The sequence below is a fragment of the Molothrus ater genome, chromosome 6 (assembly GCF_012460135.2).
Source record: "Molothrus ater isolate BHLD 08-10-18 breed brown headed cowbird chromosome 6, BPBGC_Mater_1.1, whole genome shotgun sequence".
In the NCBI taxonomy this organism is placed as follows: domain Eukaryota; kingdom Metazoa; phylum Chordata; class Aves; order Passeriformes; family Icteridae; genus Molothrus; species Molothrus ater.
In genome coordinates, this window is record NC_050483.2 from 12068776 (window position 1) to 12094238 (window position 25463).

The 25463-nt window shown below is 43.9% G+C and overlaps 1 protein-coding gene across 2 annotated transcripts; it reads left to right on the top strand.

Annotated features, from left to right (window-relative positions):
• The first annotated feature begins 6662 nt into the window (after window positions 1–6662).
• RIC3 (RIC3 acetylcholine receptor chaperone) lies at window positions 6663–23822 on the top strand. Of its 2 annotated transcripts, none has more exons than XM_036384147.2 (6): window positions 6663–6801; window positions 12532–12755; window positions 13322–13400; window positions 14892–14985; window positions 19530–19678; window positions 20796–23822. In XM_036384147.2, exons 1-6 carry the CDS (start codon window positions 6672–6674, stop codon window positions 21281–21283), a joined length of 1164 nt encoding a protein of 387 aa, XP_036240040.1. In that variant the 5' UTR covers window positions 6663–6671; the 3' UTR covers window positions 21284–23822. The 2 variants fall into 2 exon arrangements, with proteins under 2 accessions (XP_036240040.1, XP_036240041.1); XM_036384148.2 differs by having other exon boundaries at window positions 19533–19678.
• The last annotated feature ends 1641 nt before the right edge of the window (window positions 23823–25463 follow it).

The window sequence follows — 25463 nt, forward strand, 5'->3', positions numbered from 1 at the left end:
TGGTACTTCTGATGCTGCTTTGAACTTATGCACTCATTTGATGAACAACTTTTCCTGGTACCTGTTTTTTAATTGAAATGCTTCTTTTAATCAGCACTAATTTCACTCAAAAATTTATGATTCTTTCACAGTACATAGGTGGTTCTCTTAGAAGCCTCCTTGCTATCATGTGTTTCATGTACAGTTTGTTGCTGAAACACAGTGTTTCAATCACAGCATCACCTGCACACTCTTTTCCTTCAGCAGCTCTGCAGTCACTGGTACCTCACATGCTCAGCAGAAGTAGACACATATTTATTCCCCCTGACCCAAAAAGTAGCACAGTATTACAACCTGCTCTCTTTGCTCATTAGCTGATTGCCTGCCTGAGGGGGCTGCAAGAGGGCTGAGCTCAGCAGGAGCTCTCTGGGCACACAGAACAGCTTCCTAAGGAAAATGTCTGGGCACACAGAACAGCTCCCTAAGGAAAATGTCTGGGCACACAGAACAGCTCCCGTAAGGAAAATGTCTGGGCACACAGAACAGCTCCCTAAGGAAATGTGGTGCTGGTGCTTCTGGTCTGTCAGCTCCAGGTGACTCCCCATGCCCAGCAGCCTGGGCCCATGGCAGAGGCACAGAGAGCATTTACAGACACAGGCACAGATTTCCCATCAGAACTGCCACAGCCATCCTGCAGGGGGTCTGGTCTCACTTTGGTACAGACCAGGCTGCAGGGACAAAACCCAAAAGGCTCTTCTGGCAATCAGCATCCCCCAGCTGACACTAAGGACAGTCAAATACAGGTATATCAGAATCACCGGTGTCTCCTTGCACTAGGTCATTATTTGGCCCATTCTATGTAATCTATCTTTTCCTAATCTTTCTTTAGAAAATACTTTGTAGATGTAGATGATTATCCTTCTTAGAAAACAATTATTTATTCCTCTATGAAATGTATGTCTGTCTTTAGTTATATGAACACACCACTGGCAAGCTGAGCCTACAAAACAGTTGATTGATTTTCCTTGAAGGCCATTTTCTCTTGCCTGGCTTCCAGTAAAGCAAAGGCCCCAAAAGGTGCAGCAGCTTTATAGCAGACATAAATGTTTATGTCACAGGTATCTGAAGGCAGTGACATGAACCCACTTCTCCACTCTTTCCTATACAACTCCTAACTTGTTCTCCTTGGCTTCCCACAGTAAAAGATGCAGTGTGGACTCAAAATAATTTTCCCCCTTTGAACAGTGGCAGTCCTGCCTGTCACTCTGCATGGAAAGTGCCTGTAAGAGAGAGCACATTAGAAATGTTGATCTGAGTTATAAACCAGGAGATAATCCAAATTGTCTGGAGTTCTGCTGATGTCAGTGAGAATTTACATGCACCCCAAGCGTGCTGGGGTCCATCCAGGTGCACCTCCCAAAGACAGAGGAGCTCACTGTACATGACTGTGCCTACATACTTGAACAGAGCCAGGCTTTGGGAAGCTGGCACCTTCCCCTGTGCAGCATCTTCTCTAAGGCACGCCTTGCATCATAATCAGCACCCTAAACACTCCCTAAATTATCTCTACCTGAGCCACAATGAAATCAATTCAGCATGGAGAACTTTTATTTCTAAGTAAAGTGGAAGTTTTGCCTGGTAATGGATAAAATTGTAGTTTAACTGGCCCTAAAGGTGGCGGGCATGTGGTAAAAAGGCCATGTTCTCTGGTTCCTACTGTACTAAATGCATCCTCTAGCTGAAAGAAAACAGTGATTATCAGAAAGTCAATTGTCATTCTGCCTCTTTAGAAAAATTCCCATTAAAGATAAAGCCAATTTTAATTAGATTAAGTATCCAATTACTGTAATTACATTTTTAAAAAATTCACATCATGAGGATGACCCTTTTAAAAAGGGTTACAAGAATAATTAGTGTATTCATATTAACCAAAATGTATTGGATAATATTTATACCCAGAAGGCAAAGTACATTACACATATTTCACCTTTGGGGAAAGCTTGCAAATGTTTTGGCAGTGGTATGAATATTTATAGGGAAGAGCGTGCTTTAGCAAGATTATATGAGAAAGCATTTATATGCTCACAAATTTTTACCCAAGGGTAAAGTATACATAAAATGTAGTGCAGAGATTATGGATATGCAAAGTGCGATTTAAACACGGAATTCATATCAGTTTGTTTAATTAATTGGAGCAGAATACTACTCCCCCTTTTTTTTTTTTTTAATGTTTTTGGTGACAGAACGGCCACAGAATTCATCAGAGCTTTCTTTCTGCTGATCAATAACACCAAGAAAGGTGCCAGGATGTGTTCCTGACCACGCTGTGCAAGCAATCCCATCTGCTGCCGATACTACCTGAACAACTCACCACAGAGCTGCCAGTGAACACTGCTCATTTAGGGGCAAATCCTCCAGCCCTGAGCAAGAGGAAGACCTGAAGAGACGCCAGATAGGTTTGCTCGCGCACAGAAGACAAGAAACCACCTCCTTGTTGCAGGCTGGCCCCAGAAGGCACGGAGGATGTGACCCATTTTTGCTGCTGTGCCAGCTCCTGTGCTGTGCACAAAGTTCCTGCTGCAGACCACTGAGACCTTCCCAGAGAGCTCTGCCTCCACAGCCCAGCCAGCGATTTCTGCCTGCTCTGCAGCTAATCAACAGCTTTGGGAATTGCCGAGGAATTACATTCTTCCTCACAAAACAAGCTCTTGAGCTTCTGGCTGGTGTTAGCATTTGCCTACTACTGCAGCGTTTGGCTCTCGACTACTAAGATACTCTGCAGTGAGAATGCTTGCAGCATGCACATGGGCACCTCCCTAATTTAGGTGAGGAGCTGTGGTAGCACAGCTTTTGACAAAACCTAGACAAATGAGGAAGCTCTTTGTGTCACTTTTTAGTTTGATTAAGTTAAGAAATTTCTTCCTGATTTACATTTATATCAGAGATCGTTCATTTTTATAGCAATTTATACGTGGCCAGTCAAGAATGAGCAGACCAAAAAAAAAAAAAGATAAAAAGACAGGTTTTAAATGATTCATTCAAGTTCTTTCACATTAATTTTCTCTTCATTGAATTATCAGCCATCATTCTCAACCATTCATGCCTTTTCTGTTTTTCAGAACAGTTGAATATTGCTTTACATAATCTGAAGTTTGGTATTCCTGTGGCTCATGTAGATCCTTACCTACATATGTGGAAAATGTTCTGCCTTCTGAAGATGACCCTTCCTACACAAAAGGTAAAATTTAAAATAAGTTAGAAATACTTGTGCAAAGGGATGGTGTCTTTATCGCTGATATTGCCAGCACGGATAGCAGCACGAACGTTTACCATTTCCACAACTCCCACTCTCATTTGCTGGGTTTTCAGCTGTCTTGCAAAATAAAATAGCCCAAGAACATCCTTAAGGATGTTTTAAGGATCCTTAAGGAAAAAGCATAAAAACAAGGAAAAAAACCCCACCTCTGATTCATATTGGCTAAATTGCCTCTCAAGCTTTGTCCCGTAATAAGGAGAAACTGGAAAAGTCAGTAAGCATGTCATAGCAGAGAGACAGGTAGGTGGGAAAACAGGAGGGTCAAATAAATAGGAATAAAAATTAATTACTTTCTAACATTCCTGTCCATAAGTTCAAAATATTTTTTTAATTTCTGTTGGTACCTGCTGAATATCCATTTTACTGGCTGAAAGGTATTTTGCTACATAAGTGTTGTTTCTGAATATTATAAACTGCTAGAGAACAACAATGCATTTTTCATGATGGAATGAGGGAATTGATTGTTGTTAGTGAACTGATGACACGTTTCTGATCAAGGCAATGCTCCTTTTGATGCCCTCGCTTGTTAACTTGGCCTCTGGAGGCATCAAGAGTTGCTGACAAGTTTAGGAAAGAGGCAGAGACACCAAAACAACGGCTCCCACAATTCCCATTTCCAGGAACAGGGACTCCCAGCAATCCTACTGTGGGAAGCCTGAAACCTGGTGAATGAGGGATGGGTGAAGGAGCTGTGGGAGGACACAGTCCAGCCAGGCTGGTTTGTAATGGCTGGCAGAGTCTGACCAAGGACTGCTGTCCTCCCAGGGTGAAGATGCTCACTAAGAAGGATTTCTGGAATTGTCCATCCAGTTCCAGCTGTTCATATCTCTTTTGAAGTAATTTAAGAGCCTGTGGTATTCTGCTGCCATAGTGGTCTGCAGCGTTAGTCAAAGCAATTCTGCTCTCAGCTCAAGTCTAATTAAGGGTAGCTCTTGCGTAAAGTGAGTTAAATTCAGTAGTCACAGCCCAGACCCCATGGAAAATAGTCTAATTCAACTGCAGTAATACAGTGTAATATAAATATAATGGAAATACAAAACCATATAATTTAATTTGACATGACTGACAGTTTTTTGCTTAAGTCGGTGAAAATGAACAAGTACAAACACTGAACTTCCCTCTTTGATCTTTTTATTTTAGTGCAATAGGGAGCTGGTTTCAGGATGACTTTGCACGGCAGCACCCTAAACAAATGCACTGACAAGAGGTATATTTCACACCCTCTTTTGAACATATATGCACATTTCTAACTTTTGTTGTTTAAGATAGTTGAAGTAAATTGATTTAAGCTTAAATATGGTCTGAACTTTTCTACATTTGTCCAATATGCACAAAGGAAGGAAACAAATGCACAAGGAGAATCCAGGTTAGCCATGGCCTCAAGCAGTGGTTTTACCCAAACTGCCTTCTTGCCCTTGCAGCCTGGCTGCCCTAATTCCAGCGGTCCTGCCACAGGAAAGGTCCTGGCTCCTTCTCAGACCAGGGAGAATGGGAACAAGGCTCCCATGGATGCTCCAAGCCTTGCGTGTCCTGTGCCCACCTACCCCATCAGTGCCATCACTGCCTCCAGCTGAGACACTGCAGACCAGGGAAAAACTGGGCACAGGGGAGATCTTTGTTTTCCCCCCAGAAAGTTCCAAGTGCTACAAGCAAGCAAGGACCAGAGCCTGGGAAACGGTGATGGGGGGTAAGGAACAATCCCAGAGTGGTCTCGGTTGGAAGAGATCTTGAAGACCATGATGCTATAAACACCCTAGGGAAAAAAAACCAACACAACAAAACTGTTGCTGACTCCAGATCCTGGCCAGAGTCCGGAATGGGTTTTCCTTTTGGCTGACTCCATTCCAGACCCTGGCTGAAATCTGGTCCAGGTTTTCCAATTTGCTGACTCCATTCTGGACCCTGGCAATAATCCCATCCAGATTTTCCAATTTGCCGACTCCATCCCAGACTCTGGCCACAATCTGGTCCGGGTTTTCCTTTTTGCCCACTTCATTCTGGATCCTGGCAAAAATCTGGTCCAGGTTTTCCCTTTTGTCGACTCCATTCCAGACTCTGGCTGGAACCTGGTCCTGGTTTTCCCTTTTGTATACTACGTTCTGGACCTGCAGCCATAATCCAGTCCACGTTTTTCAATTTGCCACCTCCATTCTGGAATCCGGTCAGAATCCGGCCTGGGTTTTCCATTTTGCTGACTCCATTCCGGATTCTGGCCTGACTCTGGACTCCGGCTGTACTCCGGGCCGGGTTTTCCACTTTGCCGACTCCATTCCGGACTCCATCCAGAATCCAGAGTCAGTTTTCCTTTTTGCCAACTCCAGTCCAGACCCTAGCCGGAATCCGGGGTTTCTTGAGGTCAGTTGGGGTTTCTTGAGGGCATTTGGGTCCCTGCTGGGGTTACTGGAGAGCATTTGTTTCGAGAAAAACGCACAAACACCAGAGGTTTTTGTCCTCAAATAGGAGACTGAGGAGTCCTTCAGCTTTATTCGAATAAAGGGAGACAATCCACTGGCGCACACCGGCAGGGTTTTCTTCCTCACCATTTTGGTAGGGTCAGCCTCCTTTTATCCTAATTCCTGACTGCATGTTCCCCTCTTCCTTTTCCCACTGGCTGAGCTACTAGGAAGGCACAGCCTTCCCGAACTGCCTACCACATATCCCACCTTGGCAGTACTGTTTTACCCCAAAGTTTTGAAGTTGAGGCTTGTGCCTTCCCTTGCGTATGTCGGGTCTGCACTCTGCAACAAACCACTGCCCAAAGTCAGGAGAGACATTGAAACGAGTCTTAAAGACATTAACACCCATCAAATTGTTTTTAAAGACATCAGCACACATCTTTCATATCTAATCTAAGCCTACTCTCTTTCAATTTGAAGACCCCCTGGGTCCTGTCACTACAAGTAGAAGAGACCCCTCTCCATCCTTCCTGCAGGTTCCCTTCAAGCACTGGAAGAAGGGAGCCCTGGCTCCAGGGCTGTCCCTCGAGGCCGCAGCCCATCCCATCCAACACGTTGCCAAGGCCGCAGCCCAGCCCAGCCCATTCTCTGCCATCCCCACACGTTTCCAGGGCCGCAGCCCAGCCCAGCCCATTCTCTGCCATCCCCACACGTTGCCAAGGCCGCAGCCCAGCCCATTCTCTGCCATCCCCACACGTTCGCAGGGCCGCAGCCCAGCCCAGCCCATTCTCTGCCATCCCCACACGTTTCCAGGGCCGCAGCCCAGCCCATTCTCTGCCATCCCCACACGTTTCCACGGCAGCAGCCCAGCCCATTCCCTGCCCATTCCCCACACGTTTCCAGCGCCTCCTCCCGCGCTCCCCCCGCGCTCCCCTCACGCTCCCGCGCGGCGCCTGCGCGCGCCTGCGCCGCGCTCCGCCATGGCGGCCTGGACGTGCTGCCGGGTGGCCGCCGTGTCCTGCCTGGTGCTCTGCGTCTCCCTGCTCCTGCCGCGCACCTTCCTGCCCCGGGCCGGCGGCAGGCAGGAGCCCGGCGCCGCGCCGCCCGAGGGTAAGAGGCCGCTCCTCGCCGCCGCCCCTCCTTGTCCCCCCCCCGGCCGGGACGCCGCGGTCCCGCTCGGGGTGAGCCCGGGGCGGGCGGGCTGGGGGGGCTCCGTGAGGGGCCGGGGCAGCTCGCAGGGAGCTCCGCCGCCCGATGTGGAAACATAGCGGGGTTCCCTCGTGGCGCGTCTCTCCCCCCTGCTCATCCCTTAGAGACGTGTGGAGTGCCGGAGGATTCATTCGTGGTTACCGCTGTGATCCACTTTCTTCTTTTTTTAAGTAGCTTAGAAATTTCAAAATACCGTTTTATTTATGTGCTGGGTATTAAAGCTTCCCGAAAAGTGACATATTCATTCCACTTTTTTCGTTTGTTTCGTTTTTTTCATTGCAATACATCCCTTCTTTATTTTGTTATTTTGTTTATGGAATACTTTTGTTGTTGCACATGAAATAAAAATTCATTTGAATCGTCTTCATTGTTCAGTTTCCTACGCCAGCATTTTAAACTTTTGTTTTCATGCACCAGCTCCTCATATTGCTGTGGCCATGTGATGCATTATTTTAGGCTCATGTCCTGTCCATGTGGCCCCCCAAGCTGTGTCCTCCGTGCCTGCCCTCCCACTCTGCATGTCCTCCCTTTTAAGTTCTCAAGGAATGGGTTCATACAAGCATCTCCCATCCTTTTCATGCCCATTGCCTTGTACTGTAGAGGTTATTTTTGCCCCAGGCACTATACAAGAGAAGCTGGTACCATAACCCCTGGTCTTGGCAGAGAAGGAGTTTTGCCCAGGGCTGCCCACAAGCCAGAGGTGAGGCTGGTAGGAGCACAGAGAACTTACAGTTCTTCAGGGTGCTGTCCCACAGGGACTCATGCTCACTCACTGTCTTCTGCATCCTTCCAACAGCCTGGTTCTTCCATGTCTGCACTCTTCAGTGACATGGATTTCATTTAGTATTACATTTCAGGGTTTTCTGAGGACCTTCAGGCTGAAGTTACCCCTAAAACAGTGTTACCTTGAAGCCAAATACAGGATTTCCATGCCACAACAGCCCTTTCATGGTTACCACGTGGTTACCACGTGTATTTTTTATTTTTGAGAACTTGAAAGTAGGTTGGTCAGCACTGTAGATCTGCAGGTGTGTAGTTCCATTGCAGGATGGAAAAACCCATAGAGGCCAGCAGCCAGCCCAGGTGAGGATTGTGCAGCCACCTGCCTGAAGCAGGGTGGGAGCAGATGCTCTGGGAGGTGGTACCTGGCTCCCCATTGACTTCTTCCCCTGCACAGCTCCCCACTGATCCCACAGTGGTACCAGATGATGGAATTTGACACTCCATTTTCCCACAGCAATGCAGTCAAGCAGTTAGTTATCAGTTAATGCTGTGGTGCTCCTTCCTTTGGCTGCAGGTTGATCTGACAGAAAATTGCTTTAAAAATCCCAACAACAAACTTGCCCTCAATGATTTTCAGTGCCCCCCACTGATTTTCAGTGCACCCCATTATTTTCAGTGCCATCTGCTGAATAAATGATGTTTGTACCCAGTCTAGCACAGCTGTTTCTGAGCAGTGCTGTGCTGGGGTGGCTTAATCACCTGCAGCTGCAGTTAAATGCTTAAATTAGGTAACATGAATACTCTCTGCATCCTCAGTATTGTAAATACTCCCCATCACTGCTGCAGAGATCACAGGACAGCACAGGTTTGTGTGTGCCTGATGCAGCACAGGCACCCAGCCTTGCTCCCCCGTTGCAGCCCAGCACCTGCCTTTGGCTGAGGGTGTAATAACTCACCTCAGCTGGTCGGTTTCAGATGAGAGTTCATAGCCTGTGTTTTCAACTTGATGGCAAGGATTTCATTACACCTGCTCTGTAGAGCAAATTGTATTTCACCTGAAGTTATTTTTTTATTGGAAGAATAAATCTTGATTGAACCACTTAATTCATATCTCTGTCATTAGTTGTCCTCCTCAGTGCACTGATAACTGCAGTTACCTGGCAGGAGTTTCAGGGGCTTGAGGTAATCATGTCATTCTTGAAGTTAATAAAGTGCTTATGGTAGTCTTGGGGGCAAAATGTCTCTGAATAAAACATGCTTAAAATTTAGTATCGTTTGTTAGAACTCAATGTTACCAGAAGGCTTTTTATCAAAACAGGCTTTAGGCATGGGAATGGAACTTTCTCTAATAAAGTCATTTTCAGAGGTCTCTTTTAGGAAAATGGTAAGCATTGAACTATAGAAGTTAATATTATCTTGATGGATGTTCTTTTTCACAATAATAATTTCACATATATGACAAAGCTCACTTAAACAACGTACTGTGTTTGTATTACCTTCCTAGTTGACTTCATAGGCAGGCATTAGAACGTTTACCTTTTGTTAAAGAGGAGCAAAAGGGAGACCTACTAGCAGTTTTAAAAGCACATTTTAAGTCTAGTGTTCATAAATAAATGCCACACATTTTGTAAAGCCACTCTCTAAGCTGGTAGTTTCAGATAAACCTTACAACTCCCTGACAGCAGCAGACTCTGCTTTCCTACAAACAATCAAGTGGCATCAGCTTTACAAAAACAACATAGGACAGTTCAGGTAACCCCCCTGCTCAAATTGCATTTGTGCAATGCACACATCAGTTGCCTGCCTGAAGAAAATGATGTGGCAGAGAGAAATATTACCTAGACTAAGAGTTGCTGAATAGTACAGTAACATAAGTCTAAATAACTTTATAAATAGTTGAGTTGGGCCCTGTAGCAATTCCTAAAACCCATTAAGTAGAACACATAATAGCTTTCGTGGAAAAAAGATGCTTGAATGATCTGAGTATCATCATCTGGTTGGTTGCTGTATTCATTGTGTTGTAAATACAGATTTTAAGATTTGCTTGTTTGCATTTGAGTGTTAATGTTGTTAAGATTAAAAACCCCACAGTCATTCTCATGTGAAAATGCCATTAAGAACTTCATCTACATTCAGAAACGACAGCCTTTTAAACACCACAAATGTTTCTGGGCTATAATTTCATTTTTGGACTTCAAGCTCCTGAAGGGACTGAGTTAAACAAAACAAAACATGCTCTGCTTGCCCTGTAGCTGGTTTGCAAAGTTGGTTTGAAGCATTAAAGCTGACAACATTATTAAATGTGTAGGATAAATCCTAGGTTAAAAGATTGCAAAGCCAGGGGGGGTGTGCTTGATGGGAGTTACCATACACAGCAATCAGTCTGCTCGGGCTGTCACAGGGCAGTTGGGAAATATTTCAAAAGCAGAGCAGCACTTTGGCACCCTTCAAAGCTAACCAGGGTTAGTGCTCTTCCCTCAGCACTCCCAGAACAGGAAAATGTCCTGTTGAACTACACACCATCCCCACTGGCAGCTGTGTAGGCCAGCAAACAAGGACCCAAGACATGCCCTTCTGTGCTCATCAGGTGTCACTTGGTTTTCTTGATGTTATGTTATTGTTCCTGTATGCTGTTGTCTCCGTTTGAAAGTGGTTTGTTTCATCCCTGAAAGTGTGGAATCTTGTTCAGGTCACAGTGGCACCCAAATTGATACATTTTCCATTTATATACTGTGCATTCAAGAGCCTTGTGCATATGCTGCTTTCACATTGCTTGTGCCCCCAATTTCCTGTGTAATTTTCATGGGTTCTTCAGTAAAAAACTATGGAAGATAGTATTTGTTTATTAAGGAAATAATTATAGAAGTCAATAGGATAGGTTTAGAAACATGAGTCATGAAATTCCCTTTTAAAATTATCTTGATAATGAAATGTCAAGATGTGTCTGTCCTCTTGGCCTGATTATATTTAATTTAGTTGAATCTTTTAAAGCACAGATGAGGCCTTGTGGATAATTTAGAAAACTTACTCACTTTAAATACAGTTCCACCTTTGTCAGTTATTTTCTGCTATATTAATATCTCTCTTTTTAAAAAATAAATAATATTTGCATAAGTGTAAGATGTTTTATAAGTGTTTACCTATCCTGCTGCTTCATCCCCACCTTAGTGAAGCAGCTCTCTGCAGGACATCACACTCATTTCCACAGTGACCTACTGCTGCAGGGCATTGTTGCTGGAACAGGGGGACTTTCTTGTAAATAAGATGCTATGCTTTCCATCACAGACTTTGAATAATTCACTAAAATTTAAGTGCCTGATAACAGCTTCCTCGAAATTAAGCTAATCTGAGGGTGGCTTTGGTCAGTGGTAGTGTACCCTGGCAGTTACACTAAAGAACTCATGGAATGTGTGCTATCATCTACAAGAAAAATGTGTTTTTAATAGTGGAACTTCATGAATTATTGATATCACTTCCTAGTAAGTGTTTATTGCAATTTTCTCTGCTCAGGAATTTAGCTGCCTGTGATGGTGTTTCCTAGCAAGACCAAATGTTAATTAAATTTTCCTCTTGTGTCTCATAAAAGCACTTGCAGCTGCATACTCGCAGAAGTAAAGTCAGTTATTAGCAGCACCACTTCAAACCTGCTTTTCATTTTCTTTCTGCAAGCACAGGCAGCCTGTCCCAGCACCAGGCAGCAATGTCCAGGCCATATGTGCCAGGGAGGGGGAGTTTTCCAGCTGGGATCAGGGAGCGAGCTCAGCCCAGCCTGGCAATCCCCATCCATGCTTCCATCCAGCCCCTCCCACCACCAAATTCCACGGCAGAGGAGCTGAGTAACTCAGCTCAACACCAGTCGGTGGAAGGAAGTGCAGGTGCGCATCCAAGCTGGGTATGGAGATGGAAAGCAGGATATCAACTACACAGAGGAGTAAAATAGTGAATTTCACAGCAAAACTGTTGAATTGATGGCAGCAAGAAAATAGAATAATGCATGAGCTAAAATTTATCGAGGTTCTTGTGCCCTTCAATTGCGTGAAATCATTTGCAGCACCATTTCAGGCTCTCTGCAGTCTTACTCTGGCATCTGTACATCCATTTATGCTTGCTCTCCTGTCTTGTGTTAAATTAGCTCTGCCTAGAAAGGTTAGAAACCTCTAAATTCTTTTCCCTCTCAAATGCCAAAGATAATATGTCCCAGGCTATATTCAATCTCCTGTCTCACACTGTTTTACCTTAGACCTTTTTAAGGAGAACAGCTTGAGGTAAAAACACTTTTCTTAATCTTTCATTACTCGCTTGGTAAAATCAGGTAAAATACTATTTCTTATGGCAATAAGGAAAAGTCTATGCTGGGCAAACACTGCAGTTGTGTGTCAGGGTGTTAGGTGGTAATGGTTTGGACATTAATACATTTATACATTAAATGCCTTTAGGCAGTAGTGAAAGATCAGGCTCACAGTGGAAAACTGATATGTCGTTGGGGGATCTTGAGGAGAGAAAGAAGTAGGAATCTGTCATTTTATCCTGCTGGAGATGCTGATCTGTTGGGTATTCGGACAAGAATATACCTATTAAAATTCCTGCTTTGTTAATTGCCCTGCCAGCTCTTTCTCTGCTTAAAATCAGGAGATTTTAATTGTGTGATTCTACTCCTAATTGTGTTGATGAAAAATTGCTAGGAGTAAATGGCTTTAAGTAAGACCTAACTCCCAGCACTGCACATCACAATCACAAGAGACTGAGGGCTGAGTTTACAGACCCAGTCCAACAAGTTCCTTATTCTTCTGTGCTGGTGAATTAACAAGCAGAGAAAATAGGTCGCTTGTACCTGCTGCAGGTTTATGCTACGTGTAAAAGGGTGGAAAGCAAGAGGAGGGAAATGATCATTGTGTGGTTTTTTTGCAGGGAAGCTCAGCCGCTTTCCACCGAGGATGCATTCCCACGCCGCTCCCGACGGCCGAGCTGTCCCTCATTTTCCAAGGTCTCACCTTACTGAAGCCGTTGCCAAAGCCAAGGCAGGTGGAGGTGGCGGCGGAAGCACTGGAGGAAGTGGAAGAGGTCTTGTGGGACAGATTATCCCTATATATGGATTTGGCATCTTCTTATATATTCTGTACATTTTATTTAAGGTAATTATTGAAAAAAGTCAGGAAAAAAAAAAACTTGGGAAAAAAAAATTACATTCTCATTTCAGTGCTTTGTTCCATTTCAGCTGTGCTCAAAAAAAAAGCTTATGCTGGACATTTGCCTGGTGGTCAAATGATTGGAGTATCCTGTGGGTTTTGCTATTGCAAAGACTAGCTAAGAATGCAGGGAAGGATTTCTCTGATTCTTCATTGGCTTCTGGCCTCTTAAGTTTTTTTAAGGGTTTGGTTTTTTTTCCTGGAAAATGTGCAGGTCTAGAGTAATGTTAGATAAATTTTGAATATACATGTAGTATTATTTTCCCTGTTATATGTGGCTACATGTTATATGTACTTTATATGTCACATGTTGTTATTTGTTCCAAGAGTCTGATAGGAATTTTCAGCTGGCAAAATCTTCCAGGCATATTTCATGGTTTTGCTGGTGGGTGTGCTTTTCTGTGGCTGCCTTCTGGCCTATTTCAGTTTTCTGCATTTTTTTTCCCATTGCCTCTGGGGCTTATCTGTTACTGTTGTGACTCATAGAAGGGCCATGTTCTTGTCCTCATCAGCTGGCTTCCAAGGGAAGAACTACTCCTGCAGAGCGGAAATGCCCCGCTGCTACACCTGGGAACATGAAGAGGAAAATCAGTGAGTATGGCTCTGAGTTAGAGCTGTGTAGCTGTTGACTCTGTAATGGTCCAGCAGGTTTCTTCGAGTTCTGGGTGCACTGTAAAGCTGATGTTCCCTGCCACCCAAAAAAAAAACAAAACCCAAAAACCAAGCCAGAATCTTCTGTGTTGGAATGAGCAAGAGTTCAAAAGAATTACTGCACTGTCACTTTCTAATTCCATTCAGCCCATGAGGCTGTGATAGCAGCCTGATCCCAAGCCCCTCTGGAAGAAATGGCTTTTCATGAGGTTTGCTGAATTAACTGCACAGATTTGCTGAAAAGCTGTGTCACTAATGATTAAAAATGGATAATAGGATGTCCAGCTATAATTATTGTATAATCCCTAACAGTCTAGTAAGAGCACAGAAAGATACCATGAAAGCTAGTTTAATTTTTTTTGAATTGGTGAATTCTTAGCCATCATCAGGCACTTCCCTAATTTGTCCCTTTTTTGCAATGCAGAGTTTTCATGCATGCAATAAAGAGAGAAAATAGTATTCTGAAATGTTAATTTGATTTTTCCTAAACATTGGTGAGATAGATTCAAGTATTTGTAGGCACTTATTAGATAAATTAATAAGTTTACTACTGAGGATTGGAAGAGTAGTTATCATTGCAGCATTTAAATGTGTTGTGTTTAGCTGGCTAAACTGTAATAGGAAAGGAAAGTACTTAGGGCTTTATAGAAAGTGGTAGCAGGAAGGTAATTCTCTTAACATAGCTGTAATTTTCTTGACATTAATGCACATATTAGGATTACCAATGTGCTCAGTGCTGTGGATTGTGCCTGGCAATTTTGGGCAATATATTAGCAGTGGTAATTATATTTTTTTCTCTGATGCTTGGTGAGAGAAAGTAACTTTGCAGTAAGTTAACTTTGCCATCATTATATCCCATATTATATCATTATATATATATATCATTATATCCAAAGAACTAACAGTGAAAATTATTCTGCCTTTTTTCTAGAGCTCTTCATTTATATTCCTAAAACATTCATGGCAAGCTGTAGCAGAGCAGGGGACAGGTCACTGGATTAGGAACCTGAAGACTGAGTCACCACTTACATAGTGACTTGGAAGAAGTAACTTCCTTGCTCTTTGCCAATTCCCCTTCCTCTTCTTTTAAAGTCTCAGACATGCAAAATAATTACATCAGTGTTGCATTAAATCATGGCAGTCTGTGAAGGATAGAGGTCTTTGTAAAGCAGGATGTTTGTTGATGTATTTCTCCATTCCTACTCTGTTGAAGTTCCATTGTGCCTTTGTGCTGCTTAAATGGGTGTAATACTGGTAATATTCTTCACCTTCTTAGGCCAGGAAGAGTAGGTACAACTCTCCAAGCTGTTTTAGTTTCCTAAAAGGCAGTTTGGTTTGGTACAGCATTTACTACCTGTGATAAGGGGACAGGGGTACATTTTCAAGGCTCCTACTGACAGATCTTGGGATTTTTTTTGTTTTGTTTTACAGCTGACTATGAGCTCACTCAACTTCAGGAAAGACTGAGAGAGACAGAAGAAGCAATGGAAAAATTAATCAACAGAGTAGGACCTACGTATGACAGGTGTGTTTCAAATTAGAGTATTTTAAGGAGAGGTTCCACTCTGATTGGAAATTCAACTTTCTTTCATTATCTATATTAAAATAGCATTTTTATTGCTACTTCAAGTTATAGAAGTTTGATTTGACAAATCCCAATTCTTGTTCTGCAGTTTTTCTCTTTTCAGTATCTATATATAAAATAAATAATTTTTTCATTTCCTTAACTAGAAAAGCAATTATCCCTATCTCCCCCCTTTGTACAATGTGTTATTTGGGAGAAAATTACAGGTATACGTAAAAAGAAGATAAACCATCTACATTTAAAGTACATAAAACAGCCTGTTTTATGTGACCAAAATAATATCCTGAATTATTCTTTTCCAGTTCTATGGATTATTTTCCTAAATTGAAATGCTGTTATAATCTATGTAAATTCCTGTTAGAATAACCATAACATTTTTCTTTCAGGCAGAATTGTATAATAATCTGATTACATAACTTAGTTCCACTCTAAATGCATGCATTTGCTTCTAAATATAAAAGACAAAGGGTTGTAAAATCAGCATTCAAAATTTTATTATGTTTATTAACGTTTCCTACAAATCTGATATCACCAGTCTATGTTACAAAGAAACACTGGAAACAAGTCTATATTTTTCATAATGAGTAAAAAGAACAGATCAATAGGACACTGCATAACTGCAGTGTGAAAACTGAAATATCATAACTATGAAGGTGAGGTTTGCAAAAAATGAAAGCTGTTCTGGTTGTTAATCATATTAACTTCATCTGGATCAGCCAAGGCCCGTTTTAACCCATCCTGTAGGAATTCTGTGCTGAACATGCACATTTTGTTCCTTTGTGGCTCAAACCACTTCTCTTTGAGTGCAGTTTTGCCCACTTTGGGCTGTGCCTTGTACAGTCTCGGGCAGACAAGGTGCCCAACCTGCCCATGTTCAGCCAGGTCCCAGTGGGAGAGCCCCTAAACTGCCCTGCTTTTGTCAGTGGAACAGAAGCATCCTGCTTTGACTGCCACTCATGCCTGTGCTGGAGGGCTGACACAATGCTCTACACATTCCTCTAAGCTGACAGAAATAGGCTTAGGAACTGCCCAGATATTGTGCTGATTCTCAGGATGGAGTATTTTTTTTAGTGAGAAAATCGGTTTAGGGTCTGATCCAGTATTTGTTCTACTCTGTGTTATTGGCCCAAAGCCTCTATTTAGCAGAACTTCCCTTCTTTGTTCAACCAGACTATTTATATAGATGGGTCTAAAGGTCTCAGGGGAAATGAGAATCTGAATCTAATGAAGAATTTTGTATGTTGCCTCTTTGAAGAGAAGGGGAAAGGCACCTCTTGATGGAGCAAATAGCTGTTTTCAAACACTTTGAAGCTCTCTTAATCTACTCATTAATTTCACTAATACTGGATAAATCTATTAAAAAAAAAAACTATGGTTAGAAAGTGTAGTTAGAGTACTGAGCTAGGCTTTTCAATCTGGATATTGATGGATTTAAATAAAAAGGAAAGAATAAGAGAGTAAAAATGGCTTGAGCTTTATCTATTGATCTGCAGTTAAACAGAAACCCTTACACAGAAAAGTCAGAGATAGAAATAAACTGGTATCAAGTTTCAACTAATGCTGAAAGACATTAAAGAAGACCCCAGGTGGGACCATGGCCCTTTTCACCAGGTATGGCAAAGCAACAGCCAGCCTGTGTTGTAGAAAGAAGCAACTAGAAACTTGGATTTGCCTTTTTTTTTTTTTTTTTTTTAATGAGTTGAAGGCCAACCTCCAAATGAGCTGAGGGGACTTTCTTCCAAACCAGCATACCAGTTGTAATTACTACACTGTTAAGTAGAGAAACAACCTTCCAGAAATGCAAAACTATCAAAAAGTACAAGTACAGGTACTTTTAATGAGGCCTAGCATGTTGCAAGAAAAATGAGGAAGGTAAAGAAAGGTAAAGGAACCAAGGTAAAGAAAGCAAGAGGAAAGAACTGCCTGTCCAGGTCCTCAACAATGTAACCAAAAATTTCCATTTCTGATAGTTAGGTAAGAGAAATAATGCAGATAACCTACCTGTTTTTAAAGTCTTGTTTACCAGACTGTCTACTGGAAAAACTTCCTTTGTTATGATAAATTGAGTGATAGCTGTTAGTGAGCTCTTTGGGACTCTACAAAGTATTGCCATTGTGAAAAATAATACTTGTGTTGGAGCTACAAATACAGACAGCAAAAATAATGACCTTTTCTTGCAGTGTAAACCTTCTGCATCTGTTATCCTCTGAGTATTCCTAAGTGCATTATAGCCTGGTAAATCTCCCACGTGCAGGCAGCCAGATGTCTTACACACTGCCAGCAACCTACAGTAAGTCTTCCCAGAGGCCTTAAATGAAGTCAAAATAACACATGGGCTTTAGTTTCTCCCTCTCTGCAGGGAAATCTGCTTTTAAGCAAGGTATTTGGAGGAGGAATACTCTGAAATACAGAGCCCTTGTGTTGCAATAAGACAGGAGTGTTTTCTAATGAGGGTATCCCACATATTAGGAATTTTCCTGTATGAAATGCCACAGTGATGCAGCTGCATTGACTGATCCTGTTATCTGAGCCAGCTTATCTGCCCAATGTGCTAAAGAGATAGGCCTCTCTGTCTTCAGCCAAGTGATATATATTCAAATTGAGTGCAGTTTTGTCTGTTAAAGGAGGATTAGTTCAGCAATTCTGTCACAGCTTTGGTCAAAGGCTGGTGAAACCATTTCTTTTTGAGGGCCTCTTAATTCACATCTCAGATTCTACATCTGCATAAGCCAGGCTTTTGGGAAGGTGCTGTCTCACACATTCAGTTGTTTGTGGAACAGATTGCCACCACAGCCTGGGGGAAATCAGTGTAACCTACATGTAGTGTTGGGATATCAGCTTTTCAAACTGTGGGGCAAAATGCTCCTTGGTGGAAATGCAGAAAAATGATCTCAGGGAAGCAGTTTAATCTAGGTGGTGCTAATCAAACCAGCTCCTGAGCTAAGTTCAGTTACACACACCTGTGCCTGCAGGTGTGCACAAAATCCAGCCCGGATCAGCACTTCCACCACCATCACACCAACCAATCTTACTTTAAACCAGTGTGACTTTGCTGCCCTTAGTGTCACCATCATTCCCATTTAGGCAGAGTGCCACAAAGTACCTCTTGGAGTGCTGCTCCACTCCCAGCAGCTGGTAAGAGGAAAACCTGAAGAAGGACATTGCAAGTTTATTAGAATTTTGATAACTAAAATGAGGGCTTACATGACCTAAAGCCAAAATCTGCCTCCAGCTCCTCTCTTCCCATCTCTTCCCTATGCTTCACTGAGCAGCCTACTCAGTGAATATGCTCTTGGAGATTATCTGTCTGTCTGTCTGCTCTCCAGACCAGAGATCACCAGAGATCATCTGTCTGACCTCACATCCCACCTACAGTTTAGCATTCTGTGCATGCCAAGGGCCACCCTTTCAAGTAACTGGGGGCAGCAGCTTCTGACTCATGTACAGATCCAAAAGAGCTCCAGAGGAGTGGCTTGAACTGGCATTACTGCTCAAGAACAACTTAAACCTCAAGATATCATAATTTTAAACTCAAGATGAAACAAGCACCAATGGTCAGAACCATTTTCACCCCTGGTGGCAGTCAGTGCCTTTCTCATTCTGGCCTACTGAGTTAGCAGACTGCAGAGCACACCCCTTCCAAACACTACCCTTTTGTCCATAAGATTTTTAGAAGCCTTGTTTCTTTGCAGAGAAAATAACATGTAATGACTACATGATCTTATCTGTTGGAAGCATTTTTGTTATAGTAGTTGTATTACCTAAGCAGTAATAATTACTAAATCCAACAGTGTAGAACCAGTCAAAAGTTTGCTTTCCATCTGATACAAATCTCAGTCCCTGTAATTCTAAAGGGCAAGGGACAGTTAAATGTAACACCTTCTTCCATTCTTAAATCTTCCTTCCTGTTTCTGCCCCCCACCTCCCCACCAGGCTGCACTGTTGACTATCTATAATGACATGGTGATTTGTCCAACTTGCACATTTAATGGTCATAATGAGAGATTTTAGAGTCTTGACACTTAACGACTGTGAGGAATTTTGATCAGCCTCACCAACTACACATGTAGCACAGATTCAGAATTTTGTTTCCTTATAATACTTCATATGAGGCACTGCACCCTAATTCTTACCTAACACACTTTTAAAGGCAAGAAATTTCTGTAATGTCTTTTGTATAACTCTTAAAAAACCATAACTTTTTTTTATAAAAACCATAACTCTTTTTTGTGTGTCATTTTCATCTTGCTCTCACATTGGCTTTACCTGCCTTCCTTTACCTGTTTAAATTGCAGTCTTTTTGGATAAAGAGATAAACTATACCCAGCTGAAGTGCAGAGCACATGCAGATGTTGAGGAAGGATCACACTCCTCAATAGGTTTCTCCAGACTGTGCTGCTGGCATGGACCAAAGAGCTGGGTTCAACCTCTTCTCATAGCTTGCAATAACAGTGGACTAAATTCTGGTGTCTAATATTTTCTAGCAGGACTCAAAATGTAACAACAGACCAGGAAAAAATGTTACTTCAACAACTTAGAGAAATTACTAGAGTTATGAAAGAAGGAAAATTCATAGATGACATCTCTCCTGAGAAGGAAGCTGAGGAAGCTCCTTACATGGCGGATTGGGAAGGTAAGCGAGAGCCTTTCTTACCATTACCTTTAAAAAAAAAGTTGGATAAAGATTACTCACAGTTCCAGGTCCTTTCAAAGTTTTGGTTAACTTTATCCTTCCTTTTCCAGAAGCCAGTATTTAAAGCTTTGCAAGAGGTTGCTTGGCTTTTTTGTCCCCAACCATAACAGAAAAAAATAGATTTTGAGGTATCCAACATTTCTTTTAGTGTAAACACTGCACTATCTGCTGCCCAAAGTGGCATATGAATATTCACATATGTTCCATCTGCTGCTGGGGCTTGACTGCTCTAGGTTTATATCTTTCCTTTTCTGTGCTGAGCTGGATTTCAGGACAATCATAAAGCCCTTGGAAATCAGATCTGTATGTTTTAGATAACTTACAGTTTTTACTTTTGATTAGTTGCTCTTTGTTAGCTCCAATGTTGTATAAGTCAACTCCAGGAAGTCTTTTAAAAACTATTTATTTTAATGTCCTTTCTATTCCTTGGTGTTTACCTGCTACATAAATGTGTTTTCAAGAAATCTTAGTTGAGCTGCTCTATATCATAATTTTAAATGCAGACCTAATTTCTTGCTTTTTAAAAAGCTTCAAAAATGATCCAAAACATAAAGCATAAACAGTGACCTTGAGCTCTGCTCATAAAGTCAAGTTTACAATGTTATTTCTAAAATGAAATGTACAAAGTCATTGATATATCTGTTTTTTCAACTTTCTCATTAATGCTGTTTATAGCAAGTGTTCAAACCAGGCATCAGTCAATCTGTAGGCAGAAAAAAAAAAAAGAAGGATCCATTCAAAGATCTAAGACACACCATTTTTACCTGCTAGCCCCCACAGCTTCCAGCAAAGCTCAGGTTTCACTCCTGAAAGTCAGGGCTGATATCCTGGCTCCCTAAAATTAAGTGAATTATTTTTCATTGTCTCCCAAGAAGACACGCTTTGCACACTCTTGCCATGGATTTCACACTGTGACGTGTACATGGCATTAAAGAGCTGACAATTGCACTGGCAGTAGGAAAAACAACTGTCCTGGCCAACTTTGCATCCACCACTGAGGTCAGGACTCCTTTTAAATGCTGCAATACTCCAAGCTGCATATCACTTTATTCCTAAGGTTATCCAGAAGAGACCTATCCCGTCTACGATAATTCCGATTGCTTCAAGCGCAAGCAGGACACAATCCTTGTAGATTACCCTGACCTGAGCCAGCCCTCTCCAGAAGAGCTGGCAGAAAGAATGGAGGGCATGGAAGATGAGGAGTATCCTTATGATGAAACCCTGCTAAGTGATCTCACCACAGGAATGGGTGGTCAGCATTTAATGCAGAAAAAGGATGATGTAACTCTCGTTGAGGAGGAGAAGAGTGACCTTCCTCCCAGCCAGAGCACTGGGGAGTGCTGCTGCTGCTGTGATGATGATCCTGCTGTCATAGCAGAGAATGCTGGATTCCACTCTGAGAGCTGCAGTGAAGTAGAAGAGACAAGCCAAGAGGACCTGTCTGTGGAGTCAGAAAATGATAATGCTGTACTGGAAAAGCAAAAGATCAGTGATTCAGAGCAGACAGGCACACTGAGAAAGCGCTACACCAAAGTACTTAATTGACAGGGACAACCATCTGGATGGTAAAGGAAGAGGTCATGAACCGTCATCCACGTGGGTTTTGTTCCCACTGAGGACTTCTCTGTGCTCATCTCCTTGTACCTATTGAGTTCTCATGGTACCAGTCACATCATCTGCCTGAAGCCAATGCCCTCTTTCATGCACTCATCATGGGTTACCATGATGCTGCCAACAGTGCTTTGCCCTTGAATTTTGAAGCCTTGTATTTTGGAGTAGATATTTGTGACTCGTTCCTTTTCAGTTCTGAAGGAGTTGTCCTTGGTTTTGCCCTTTGTCATCCCAGAGTTAACCAAATGTCTCTTCTGACTTTTTCAAAACCATCTGTGTGCTACCAGTTAGGAGAGTTAATCAAATCCTTATGTATACATGAGTTTACTGGGATGCTGAAGGACAAAACATGCCTTCTTTCTCTTAGCTCAGTGTTAACTGGTCAGCAGAGCAGATCATAGTCGCACACATGACTCTCTCAACTCTGTCATTGCTCTCTACTCTTGAGAAGCTGCTGTCCACCAAGCTCCTCGGCTACTCCACAGCACCTTTCCCATTTATTCCATGTTTTTGGAACAGTAGCCTAATCCATGTTGTGTTACTTGTGTGAGTAAGACTGAAGCTCTGTGAGTTGTGCTTTAACTTTGCCTTAGCCCTGATGAAATTCCCAGATGATTGCAGGAAGTGGACCAAAATGTGTGAGAGCACTAAAAACATCCCTAGGGATTAAAACCAAAAAAGCAGTGTTAAGGTTTGTCTGTAAAGGAGAGAACAGCATGAGGGGGACCCTCAGACTGAAGGTAGCAGGTAGGCTTTTCCTTCTTCCTAGAAATCTGTGGGTTTTTTATGCTCTTGAAATGCTGTTGCCAGGGTCATGTTGAGGCTGCTCCAAGTATGGGGTGAGGAGGGTGCTGGAGCCAAGGGCTCCTGAGGAGAGGTGGCAGGCAGTCCCTGTGCCCAAGGGACAGCCTTTCTTGTACAAGTAGCCTGGCAGGTGGGATGGGCTCCAGGAAAGGTTCCCTCAGCTCTCATGACCCTCCTGCTTCTCCCATACCTGGGCACTTTTCAGGCCCACCATAACCCAAGCCACACCACACTCATGGCCCAGTCACAGTGGCTGTTTGTGATGTCACCAGTCCCCCGAGTGCTCTGGCACTACAGAAGCAGGGCCCTCTGCAGCTGCCCTCCATCCACCCAGCTCTGAGTGGCCCTCGATGAATGAATGGAAGAATGAAAAGCCAGAGCAGCGAGGTGGGTGGCAGACCAGCTTTGTAAGGGACGGCACCAGGGCCCCTTCCAATGATGACTGAAGAGGAAGACATGTGCCAGGAGGAGGCTGTAGAAGAGGAGGAAGAGGAGGAACAAAATCGCCCCTCTGCCATGAGTGCCAGCGCCCTCAGTTCCCTGGTGATGGCCATGCAGAGCTTGGCTCTGTGCTCAGGAGGGGACGGGGTGCAGCCCAGGGACACCGGCCTGCCGGGGAACCGCTGGAGCAGTGAGCCGGGCGGCCGCGCACCTCCGCGAGGGACAGCACAGAGACACGCCTGGCAGCACCCAAAGGGGGACTCGCTTTCCCTGGGCCTGAAAAGTGGCAACAATCGACGGTGCAGGAGGAGGAGGGGAAGGAGGAGAAGGAGGAGCATCAGCCCTTGCACCATGAGAGCCATTGCCAACGTGCGAAGAACGACACGCAGCGCCTGCCTCCAGGAATTCTGGCGGCTCAAAATCCGCACCTGTCTGACTGAAAAATAAGCAACAAGACAAGGATGAAAATCCTGTCCTTCCTCCTTGTTTGGTACTTTGGTGACAGCACCTGTGCTCCCACGAGTCCTTACGTAGGAGGTGTTTTTTAGAAACTTTCCAGTTCCATGCCCACGTCCTGCTTTGCTGGTGCCACCTTAAATCCTGGGGGTTTTTAGCCTGTGACATCAACAGTTTGAGACAATTTTTTTAAACAGAGTGAAGTTATCATAATGAAAGCATGGAGCCCCAGGAATTTCTTCTTTGCAAACATGCTAGGGAATATTACAGAGTCCCAGCCTCCACACAGGGCCTGTCCTACTAACTCACCTATTCCATGTCCTGGCATCAACAATCATTTGTGGATTGCCATGCATTATATGAGCCCTTCCTTCTCACCCCCTTCCTTCTCACCCCCTACCCAACCCTTCCTGGAGCTCCTCAGGGAAAGATATGAATTGACTTGGCTTTCACCAGCTACTGTGCTGAGGTGACAGGAGTTATCCCCAAGAGGGCCACTGAGGTTCCTGGGGTCTGGAGGTGGGGTTGCTTCAGTCTGAGGTCAACAACAATCCCTGATGGATGAGTGAAGTCAGCCTTGCATGAAGAATATGAGCAGACCAAGCCAAGAACGTAGACAGCTGTTTCTTTGGAGAAGCAACAGATGGCAGGAAGAAGTACTGGCCTTCACATGGAGGTCCCTTCTAGCTGCTTCATGGGAAGTTCTTTTCAATGTTGGGAAATAAAAAAAATTTAAAAACCAAACCAATAAACCAAAAAAATAACAGCAAAATTTCTTTCTTCCTCTCTTTTTTGGGATTTGGTGAGTGCCTATGGATTCCTCTGTCGCCTCTTGGTCTCCACAGCCCTGGAAAGGTACTGATGTGTGGGGTATAGGCCCAGCCCAGGCCATGGAGATGGTGAGGAGTCCCACAGCACACAAGGGCAGGCTGAGGGAGCTGCCTCTAGTCACGAGGGTGGAGTGGTGGAGGAGCAGGTGCCCAGTGAAAGTGTGGATGCCCCATCCTTGTCAACATTCTAGGTCGGGTTGGCTGGGGCTTTCACCCATCTGGTCTAGTGTCAGCCTCACCCCAGTGTTCAGCCAAGCCCTTACATCATTCCCCAGTACTTCCAAGGAAACAGTAGGAGATGTGCTGGAGCTCTGCTGTGGATAAAGGCACAGCCCAGTGTGAGGCTGACAGCCTTTCCCTGGATTGTCACAGGCTGGCAAGTGCTCCCTGGGTGTCCCCAGAACTGTGACATTCTGAGGCAGACAGAAGCACAGGGCAGGCATCCCACTGCATCTACACACCCACCATGGGCCTCTGGGACACTCTGCTTAATAAACTAAATTGGATTCCCCTGCTCTGCACCAGCTCCAAGCCAGATGCTGGGTGCCCATCAAGGTGGGGTGCCAGCCTGGGGCTGCTCCCACAGAACTGCTCACATCAGTGCTGGGATGGGGTGTGGGGAGAGTGCCCATGCCACGCCACCCACCACAGCTGGGGCAACCCATGGGAAGGGCCTGTGCCCCACAGAGTCACCACCCAGCCCTGTTTCATGCCACCCCTGCCAGCCCAGCCCCCAGAGTGCCTGTACCCCTGAATTATGGGTCTGGCCCACCAGCTGCCCTCACCACCACAGCTGCCAGGTGCAATTGTTCCAAACGTACCTGTAATCCACATCAGCTGGGAATGCACCAGGTACACATCACCACAGGAAAGTGGATTTGTGTTGATCAGGAGCTCCTCATGATGGCCATCATTCTCCAGAGGAGAGTTGCCCACTCCTTGGCACAGTGTTATTGTGTGCTCCTAGAATAATTGTGCTGTACCAGACATTTTCTCCCAGGTATGCAAAACCTCAGTGAAGGGGGTCCCCTTTACAATGCCAGGTCTAATTCCCCATCATTTCAAGCACTAAAAAGGATGTGAACCCTCCTTTTACATGGAAAAAAAAAGGAGCTGAACTCCCCTTTCACATGTACCTTGCAAGGGCTCTAATCCCTTACACATTAGGAGCTGTTAGGGCTGCTTCTAACACCTGTGACAGAGCTAAAGGCTTCCTGTTTCTTTGCAGCAAGGTGGCAGAGAGCCTCAAGAGCTCATCCCTGAGGTGTCAGTGGCCTTGGCAGCCCCTCCCCAGGGACCAGTAAGTGCTCTCTGAACATAGCCAGCCTTGCCCCCTGTAGCAGCTCACCAGCAGCCTTCAAACTGGGATTCCTCCTGTTTGAATAATATTTCATTTTCACCCTTTGCCTCAGCTTTCCCCCCTCTGAAACAGAAATGTCTATTTAGAGGAGCATTTTAGAAAAGGACCATCAAATGTGTCTGTGATCTTCTCAACTATTAACTGCTCACCAGGGAATACTCATAATTTGCAGGAGAGCTTAGCTGAACAAAATCAGGATTCTCAGAACTTTGATGAAGTAATT